General features: G+C 47.1%; 1 protein-coding gene across 1 annotated transcript in view; it reads right to left on the bottom strand.

The window, feature by feature from the left end:
- Nucleotides 1-473: 473 nt before the first annotated feature.
- The window catches only part of PIK3C2B (phosphatidylinositol-4-phosphate 3-kinase catalytic subunit type 2 beta), a 39,724-nt gene continuing 30,603 nt past the window's right edge, over nt 474-9,594 (bottom strand). Inside the window, exons 26-32 of the mRNA XM_080918022.1 lie at nt 8,754-8,955; nt 8,200-8,324; nt 6,607-6,724; nt 5,591-5,672; nt 5,121-5,227; nt 3,774-3,902; nt 474-3,036 (exon numbers count right to left, since the gene is read on the bottom strand). Coding sequence (XP_080774148.1) covers nt 2,848-3,036; nt 3,774-3,902; nt 5,121-5,227; nt 5,591-5,672; nt 6,607-6,724; nt 8,200-8,324; nt 8,754-8,955 — 952 coding nt within the window. The 3' untranslated portion in view covers nt 474-2,847. The remainder of the gene's footprint in view (nt 3,037-3,773; nt 3,903-5,120; nt 5,228-5,590; nt 5,673-6,606; nt 6,725-8,199; nt 8,325-8,753; nt 8,956-9,594) is intronic.

Below are 9,594 nucleotides of genomic sequence, written 5' to 3'. Positions count from 1 at the left end.
GAAGGGTTAATAATTTATTGAAGCATCTTTCAAGGACTCCAGCTGAAATCATGAGAGATCAAACCTCGAGGAAGACAACTTTACTATGAATACCTCCGTCCCCCAACTCCCAGATATTCCTCTAATTTTTACCTAGAGGTCTCGTCAGTATCCTGAAGATGAACTGAGGGTGGCAGGGGGTGTCACAGGACCCTTTCATACCGTTTCCAATATGGCCAGAGTGAATAAATCTCCCCTCCCTGCCTTCCATCACCATCATCCCTTCAACTGGTGCACCGGAACAGTGGCTGAGCCTAGCCTGTTAGGCCTTCCGAATCAGGACTTTTGCCCAGAAGCTTTAGTCACAAGCTGACGATTGTAAAAATGTTCTCTGTGGTACACTAGGGCACTGAAACACACACTGATGCTTTAATCTGAACACACATCTGAACATGTCCATCAATCTTTAATAATGATAGCTTTGTTTTCTCAAATGTCGTTTATTAAAAAATACAATTCCAGAGAAAGTAGAAGATAAAGGAGTGTGGGAAGTGGGTACAGTACACAGACCTCTTTAAGTCAGTGACGTAAAGGGTCAAAATAACACAAGCTGCAGGCAAAAAGCCAGAAGCTTGTCTATGGTCCAAACATCTGGAAGGTTCCACATGGCTTCCCCGCTCTGGTCTCCTGCCTTTAGCAGGCTGCTATATCCTTGACATTTCAAAATTAAGTTATCTGTGTGTGTGTGTGTGTGTGTGTGTGTGTGTGTGTACATATTGTGTAGTGCATGTGGAGGACAAAAAACAACTTATAGAAGTTGGTTGTCTCCTGACATCTTGAAGGTCTCAGTGATCAAACTTAAGTTAACAGAGCAAGTCCCCTTACTCACTGAGCCATTTCACAGGCTTGCCATTTTAAATTAAGAAAGAAATGGAAGGGGCAGCTCACACATGTATTCTTAGCACCTGCAAGTTGGAAAGGCAAGTAGGTCAGGAGCTCAGGATTATCCTCATCCACATAGGAGTTTGAGGCCAACCTGGGCTACATGATATCCTCTCTCATAAACAAAAACAAAAGCAAAATAAACAACAACAAAAAACCTTTCTTGCTTCCATGTGGCTTCAATGGAGCTTTTCTCTCTCCAGAGAGAAACTGTGTTTGCCGTATTCTTGCTAACTCCAGCACAGAGGCAGAGGCAGGCAGGCCTCTATGAGTTCAAGGCCAGCCTATTGTACATATTGAGACCCTGTCTTAAAAAAAACAAAAAGTTAAATTGAGTCCCTACCTGTCACCTTTAGTATGAGACAACTCTTTGGAAACTCAAGAGTGGATTTTAAATTCATCTGGTGAGAAACAAAGAATGCAAGGTGGGCTGGAGACACAGCTTGGTGGTGCAGCACTTGCCTGGTACTCAAAGGGCCCTGGGTTTGATTCCTAGCACCACAAGAAAGCTGTGTGAATCAGGAGGTGTGGCAGCAAACGCCTTTAATCCCAGCACTTAGGAGGCAGAGGCAGATAGATCTGTGTGTTCCAAGGCAGCCAGGGCTACACAGAGAAACCCTGTCTTGAAAAAAAGAAGGAAGGAAGAAAGAAAGACAGGAAGGAAGGAAGGAAGACAGGAAGGAAAAAAGGAAAGAAAGAAGATAGGAAGGAAGGAGTAAATTGAAATAATTTTTGTTTATTTTCCAAAGAGGATGCTGCTCCAATCCAGCTTCCTTCTGGCCAGGAAAATAACCAGAAGAAACAACTGCATTGACCAATGCTCACTCCAGCCCCCTTTGCTATGGACTGGGCATCTCTTTGTCTACACCCTAAACAGCTTTGTGGTCCTACAAGATGAAGTTCTTTTTAAAGTTGTGACAGAAACAGGGTTTTGAAGAGAAAGTAGTAGACGGTCTCAGGGGACATTTCCCAGAAACTGCAGCAAATGGCACAATGCACCTGTCCCCACAGGCATGGCCCAGAGCTAAGGGTTGGCAGCATTTTACCCCATCAAACAAGATGGGGCATCGAAGCACCCGTGTCTTCAACAGGACTGGGTGACCAACAGAGGGCTGAGAGAACAAAAGGGTAAAGAGGAAAGGAAGGCGCTCGAGCCGCATCCAAGCAGCACGGGAAGAGGAGAGGAAAACGTTTACCCTAAAGAGCATGGGTCCCTGAATATAGGTCCTTGGCGGAACCCTACTAAGGAAGGCCCTTCCTTACACACGTAGTTATCACGATACCCTCCTTTGGAGGCAAAATCAGATGGCCCAGAGTGGGTGTCAGTCCGGCAGTCATTCGGTCCTCCCCACCTCTTCCCAGTCTGCCTGAGAGAGGGAGGCTTCACCGAGGACCCACCAGGGCCCTCCCCAATATTTCCTATAGCTAGAAAACAAACCCCCCAAAATCCTGGAGAAAAAGTCCAATAAGAACTTTCATCATTAAAAAAAAAAAAAAAAAAAAATCAAATAATCTTTCTCTTTTGCCGAGGCATGGCATGCCCCCCCACACACAAAGCTTCCTGTCCCAGTTAGGACAACATTACTATTTCATTTTTTTAAAATAAAAATAACATATCCACCCACCCTCCTTTTCTAAGTGCTACTCCATAAAAGCCCGTACTCCACATACCCCAAGCAGGCATTGCTCCCTTGACACAAGGTAAACATAAAACTCTGCTGTAAGCCCACAGCTTCCAAGGGGCTGTTCAGCACAACCAACTCCAGTGCAGTCTTTGGGGGGAAAGGGGCAACGGATAGAGCTTGACTCTTCCAGCCCCCTCACCAAGGCCAGGTCCACCTGGACCATGGGGAAGGCCACTGAGGGCTCTGTCCCTTCCTAACAAAGAAGTTAGGTGGGGGAGAGGCTTCTGGGCCATGAGCGGGTTCATAAGGTTCCATGACCTCGAGATCCCAGTGCAAACCAGCTGGTCTTCTCCTGGGCCAGGTCCAGTTCCCGAAGACGGATGTGCACCTCCCCAAGAAGCACATTCTCCCAAAATCCTTGCTCACTTAGCACACTCAACTGGAGCTCCCGCTGTTGTAGGTCTCCCTTGGGAATCCCATCATACACCAACTGCAAATGTGGGCATCGGGAAGAGAGGCAAGCTATGAGTCACACAGAATTCAGGAAGAGACAGATGGCCTATTCCCGAGGGTAACATGGAGCCCAGGCTGGCCTGGACTCACAGCAATCCTGCCTATGCCTCCCAAATGCTGGGATTATATTTACTGTAGTGTCTGATCATCCTTCTTACAGGGCAGCAGGCTCCCCCTATTCATACACTAGGGCCCAAGTCCCATCTGGAGAATTGCAACCCTAAGGGTTTGAAAGCTGTCAGCAGAAAGGGAAAGGGGCAGGTATATAAATACATGGGGGCTGGATAAACAAATCAGTTTATCTCAAAACTGTCTGTAAATCTAGAGGATTAGAGTTGATCTTCTGGCAACCATGGGCGCATTTATGCACAAATAAAACCAATATTAATTTAAAAAAAAGAAAAAGAAAAAACAAAGTTCAGCCCATACCACAATTCTCAAGGCTGTCTCTGTCTGAACAGGAGGCAGCAACTGAGCAGGTGTGACTTGCTCCGAGACCACTAATTTATAAGAACAGACAGCTAGTTGCCAGGTGTCCTGTGACACACCCCTAGAATCCCAGCACTCAAGGGGCCAGTGGCAGGTGGAGCAGGAATTTGAGGCCAGCCTCAGCTACATATGGAGTCTGAGTCTCAGAAACCCAAATAAATCAATCATCAGAGAAGCGGTTTGCGAACCCCTGCCCTACTCTGTGTATCCCCATTTTCCACACACCATCTCATTGTAGGTAGGGTTGCAGGTTTTCCGGGCCACTTTGGTTTTCCTCTTTGTGGTTTTCTGAGGGTCAGGAAGGAGGTAAATCTTTACATAGGGGTCAGGGTCATTGCCGTCCTGGAGTGGTTGCTACAATGAAAAGATGGAAAGCAAACAGAAGTTGAAGGATCCTGACAGTATCTCCCACTTTCCAACCATCCCTGAAGCTACACTCTGATCAAGGTTCTCTGGTGTTTTTGTGGTACACACCTAATCTTTTTGTCTGATTCCCAGCTCACTACACACGGATGAAAAACACCTACTGTGATTACATTAAATATACAGGTATATTATTTTTCAGTTTCAAGTTTTTCCTTTTTTTTTTTTAGATTTATTTATTTTATGTATATGAGCACACTGTCACCATCTTCAGACACATCAGAAGAAGGCATGGGATCCTGTTACAGATGATTGTGAGCCACCATGTGGTTGCTGGGAATTGAACTCAGGACCTCTGGAAGAGCAGTCAGTGCTCTTAACTGCTGAGTCATCTCTCCAGCCCTCAGGTTTTTCAAGATTTGGAGCTCACCATACAGACCAGGCTGGATTCAAACTCCCAGAGTGCCATTCACCCGCCTCTCCCTCCTGTGGGCTGGAATTAAAGGGACATAGCACTATGCCTGGCTTGTCCTACAGTTGTAAATGAGCCATCAGGTCTCTCCAGAATCCTTTCTCCATGATTAACTTGCCATTTGGTCCCTTTAAGCCCTCAGAGGTAGAGACATAAGTCAGAGAGCAGAGGCTACTCGCTCAAGGTCAGTTAACTACTGATTCCCTTAGACTGACTCTGGTCAGTTTTTGTTTCCTTGCCCATAAATGATGCTGTTAGAACCTGGGCTAAAATTAACTCTATGCTGCCTTGACTATGCCTGAAGGAAGTCCAAGGGCTGCCCTGTTCACACTCACCTATCTACATGTATCTCTTACTACAACTAGGTAGGAAGCCCCCAGGTCTCTTCTTTATAAAACTATAATCCCCACTACACTACCACTGTACTACTCAGAAAGGCAAGTGCTTTCCATGTAGTATCTCATTTTGTCCCCACAGTAACCCTTGAAGGGAGGCACCAATATCATCTTAAAAAGAGGCTCTCAGTACTCGGTATATTGCCACAGACCACAGCAAGCAAGCAAGCAGCCATGCCTTGCATCGCCTGGGTAACCGCAGGCCCAGCGTGGGCAGCCTGTGGTGGAGGCTCAGTAAACTTCTGTGGTTATTCTCATTACCCGGGGCGGAGAAGGACTGACTGGTCCAAAAACTACCAACAGAAGGACCAAGGACCAAAGGGGAGCTGTGCCTGTACTTACCAAGCCCCGAATATGCATCACCATGATGAAGAGTTTGTTGTTCTTGTACGAGACGGACAGTTTCACCTCCCCACCGACCTTCCCAACAGGCCGGGACCATGTCCCATCTGTAGAAATAAGGGAAACAGGTCTATAGGCCAGTAGTGCCCCTGACTGGTGTCGGACAGACATTTCTACTTCCTTCCTGAAGCCCTGCCTCGGCCTCTCAGGTTTCTGATACTCACGTGCTCTGGAATGCAACACAGAGTTGGGCCGAGATGAGTGTACCTATCTGACAGAGTAATCACTACCTAAATAGCCGCCCCCTAGGGAATCCAACAGTAGAGCTGTGGTCACCACAGCCTGAATAGAAAACCTGAATCCTTGGCAAGTCAACAACTGAACAGGAAAGAAAGTTGACAAAGAGGTGGGGTTGTGGTTTGGCAGGACAGCCACCAGGAAGGTACTGCACCACCAGGGAGGTACTGTACCTGAGGACTTGGGAGCTGGGCTGGCACCCGAAGCCTTCTCATCTCGAGGCAGGGGGTGAAAGAAAGTATACACCAGATCACACTGGAACAGGCAAGAAAACAGGGCCATTCTTCAGTAAGACATGACCCAGGAAGGGTTAATTTATTTATACAAACAGACACACACACACACACATAAAATTTTCTTAAAGAAAAGAATAGCCAGTGGTTGGATGGGTAGGGGAACAAATTCCTATACTCTCAGCAATCAAAAAGCAAAGGATAGACTGTTATAAGTTCAAGGTTAGCCTAGTCAGCAAATGAGATCTAAGCTGACCTGAGCTACAGAGCCCCCAAGCTGGATGTTGGTGGTAGCACACACCTGTAATCCCAGCACCCAGGAAGCAGGGGGCAGGTAGATCAAGGCCAGCCTGGTCTACAAAGTGAGTTCCAGGACAGCCAGGGCTACACAGAGAAACCCTGTCTCTAAAAACAAAAATTATGAGACCCCATCTCAAAAGACAAAACAGACAAAAACAAATAAAAAACACCCAGGCCAGGTTGGAGAGGTGGCTCAGTGGTTAAGAGCACTGATTCCTCTTCCAGAGGTCCTGAGTTCAATTCCCAACAACCACATGGTGGCTCACAACCATCTGTAATGGGATCAGATGCCCTCTTCTGGTGTGTCTGAAGACAGCTAAAGTGTACTCACATACATTAAATAAAATTATGGGGGTGGGAAGGGATAAAAAAAAAAAAACATACTCTTCTTTACTTCCCTATCAACACACAGCTGGGGCGGGACGTGTCCCTGAGTTAGTCTGGGGCTGAACCACCAGTCTTTCTCTAGAGAATGCTTCTAAGCATGGAAACTGAAAACCAAACCAAACCAAACCTAGGTCTGAGGCTAGACCACCATGTGCTTGTGCTCTCTCATCTGAGGTACAGCCAGGCACTGGTCATTCCCCAGCTCACAGACCCCTCATGGCTTCCCCAGGACTCAGACCATGCCTCACACCCCACACCCACCCACTCACCTCAGCCACCTCAGGGGCTGCATGAATCAAGTGCCAGATGTAGCCATTTAGCTCCTCCTTCCGCCTCTCGGCCACTGCCTCTCCCCGGGAGCGGCCAATCACAAACCGACTAGGGAAGCTATCGTGAGAGGCCAGAAAAGGGCATCAGGAGTAAATATGACGATTTAGACATTTCATTTGCATTTCTAGTTACCTCATCCTCAACTGCCAGCAGCTTCTCTTCTGGGGGGACCCTTGCCTCCCTGACTCCTGCCAGCCTCTCAGATCTGTGCCCACTCTGTGCCTGGATCGGTCCATCTCTAACTCCTAACTCTTTGTCTGTATCACACACACACACACACACACACACACACACACACACACACACACACACACACACACTTTGAAGAGTAGAAAGTTGTCAGAGGACACTGATTTCTTGCCCTAGGGCCCTAGCCTCTGCAGGTAATTACTCCCGGAAGTTTCTTGAGATTTGAGTTCCCAAAATAACCACAGAAGGTCGGATGAGCTCTGTGGAATGTTTCTACGCCCTAGGTGTGCCCAGGTGTACGGTTAAAAAATGTATGATTCTTCCCCTTTGAATTTCCTCATTGCTCCCTTTGAATTTCCTCATTCTCCCCCTGTCCCCCCCCTCTTTTGTAGTTTTTGCCTTTATAAGCCCGTTACAAGTTAAGGCCATTGTCGAACTCCTCTACCCCTGCGTGGTGTATGAGTCTCGACCCCAGCATGCTGGCCTGAGATCTCACTCTGTTTCACTTTCAATAAACTTCCTCGTGCGATTGCAGCAAGTCTGGTCTCGGTGCCTCACTGGGTGCGCGCCTCTCCTGAGATTTGAGTGAGGGTCTCCCTTCGGAGGTCTTTCAACTTCCTAGGACCCCAGAGAATTCTAGTATTTTAACCATTGGGCATTTTGAGACTTCTGTGTTTGTGGCATTGAATACATTCACCGTGTATTATAAATATCAGCGAGAGCCAGGGCCAGAATACTTTCCATCTTAGCAACACAGTTGTTATACCTCAGCCACCAATTCTCCATTCTGTCTCTATGACTCTCTAGGGGACTCCAATAATAGAATCCTCTTGTACCTGCTATATTTCATTTAGGCTCATTCATGATGTAGCTATCAAAGGTCCTTCCCTTTCAACTTTATATATATATATATATATATATATATATATATATATATATATATATACACACACACACATCTATATTTACATACTATATCATATATATCATATATACACATTGTATCATATATATATATACACACACAAATTATTTTGATAAGTTATAAACCTTGAGTCATATATTCAGGTTCACCTAGTGCCCTGCTTTCAGCTCAGATGGCTTTCTTTCTGGCTGGTGCCCCCATGTTTTGTTTTCCAAGGTTAGAGCAAGGCCTTCTAACATCAGCAAGGATGTCTGGTGATACAAGCCAGCAGGGGGCGCACCTGTTACCAAGCCCAAAACCAGGCATACAGAGCCTCAGTTTGAAATGGTTCTTTCTGAAACAGCAGTCCTGGCTAACTCCCTCCCTCCTCCTTCCCCTGTATCTTTCAGCTCTGGCAGCATTGGGGGAGGGAGACTACCTGGGCAGGAAGGAAGAAGGGAAGAGCAGACGCAGCTTATTGTGCAGTTCCTGGAACTCCTCGAATGTTCTCTGGATGTAAGTTGCCTCGTGAGCATTCTCTCGCATCACCTTCACCACATATATCTGCAAAGGCCAAACTCAGAGTACACCTGCGTGACTAGCTGGCTGCATACTAGAGGGGAGTAGGAGTGCCTGTGTGTTCGTGCATGTGTGTGTGGGGGGGGGGGGTGTTGTGTTTGTGTGTCTAAGTGTGTGTTACATTCCCGAAGGGAAGTCTCCAGTAGCGATAAGAGAGCAGGCAGCACACTGGCAGAACTTAAAAGCAGAGACTGCATGTCTCACAGGACACCTGACTCACAGAATTACCACCCAGTTCAGCACCCTGAGCCTACTATGCAGGTCATATAGGCAAGGAAACTGGTCTGTCTGGGTTTATGCCCAGTGCAATAGCCTCAGTAAACTCCAGGGCCCACTGTGCAGGCACTGGAGAGTTAACCCTAAGAAGGTCAGTGGACAGGGAGCAACAGAGGGTCAGAGAGGAGGAACACTCACATAGCCCTTGCTGGGGTGGAAGACCTTCTCATGTCGGCAGAGAAAGACGTCACGGATGCGGCCAGAGCTCTTGAGAGTGTGTGTTCGGGGAGCAAAGGAGAGGGTCAGCCGGTCATCTGAGCCTGTGAACTTCATCTGAGCCAGGTTATGGATGAAAAAGTTGAGTTTCGTAGCTACGCTGCCCAGGCTGGACTCAATCAACCTGCGTGAGCATGGGAAACAAAGGATGTGGCCAGGGACCCAACCTCCCTCTGACTGGACAGCTACCCAAGCAGATATTTCAAGTCCTAAGATTTTCTTTTTTCTTCTATTCTTTGGGGGAGAAGGACAGGATCTCACTGTGTAGCCCAGCCCCAAATTCATGGTGATCCTCCTGCCTCAGCTACAGTGAATTCATATAACTAAAAATAAATAAATCTTTTTAAAAAATCAGGGTGTGGTGACACACACCTTTAATCCCAGCAGAGGCAGGTGGATTTCTGAGTTCAGACTAGCCTGGTTTATAGAGCAGGTTTCCAGGACAGCCAGGGCTACAAAGAAAGACCCTGTCCTGAATACCTAAAAATAAAACCTTTTAATAAAACCCAGCTTCCACCCTGACTCCTAGACAAAGTCTCCGGTTGGGACCTGGTAAAAACACGACTATGAGACAGGCAGTGGTGGTGCACACCTTGAAGCCCAGTATTTGGGAGGCAGAGGTAGATGGATCTCTGAGTCTGAGACCAGCCTGGTCTGCAGGGTGAGTTCCAGAACAGCCAAGACTACCTACACATATTAGCCTCAGAATGCAGATCGGAACAAAGTGGTTAAACCAAGGCAAAATGGGGGCAGCAGATCAAAG

This window comes from Micromys minutus (genome assembly GCF_963924665.1).
Source record: "Micromys minutus genome assembly, chromosome: 6".
Taxonomy (NCBI): domain Eukaryota; kingdom Metazoa; phylum Chordata; class Mammalia; order Rodentia; family Muridae; genus Micromys; species Micromys minutus.
This window is presented reverse-complemented; position numbering and strand designations above follow the sequence as displayed.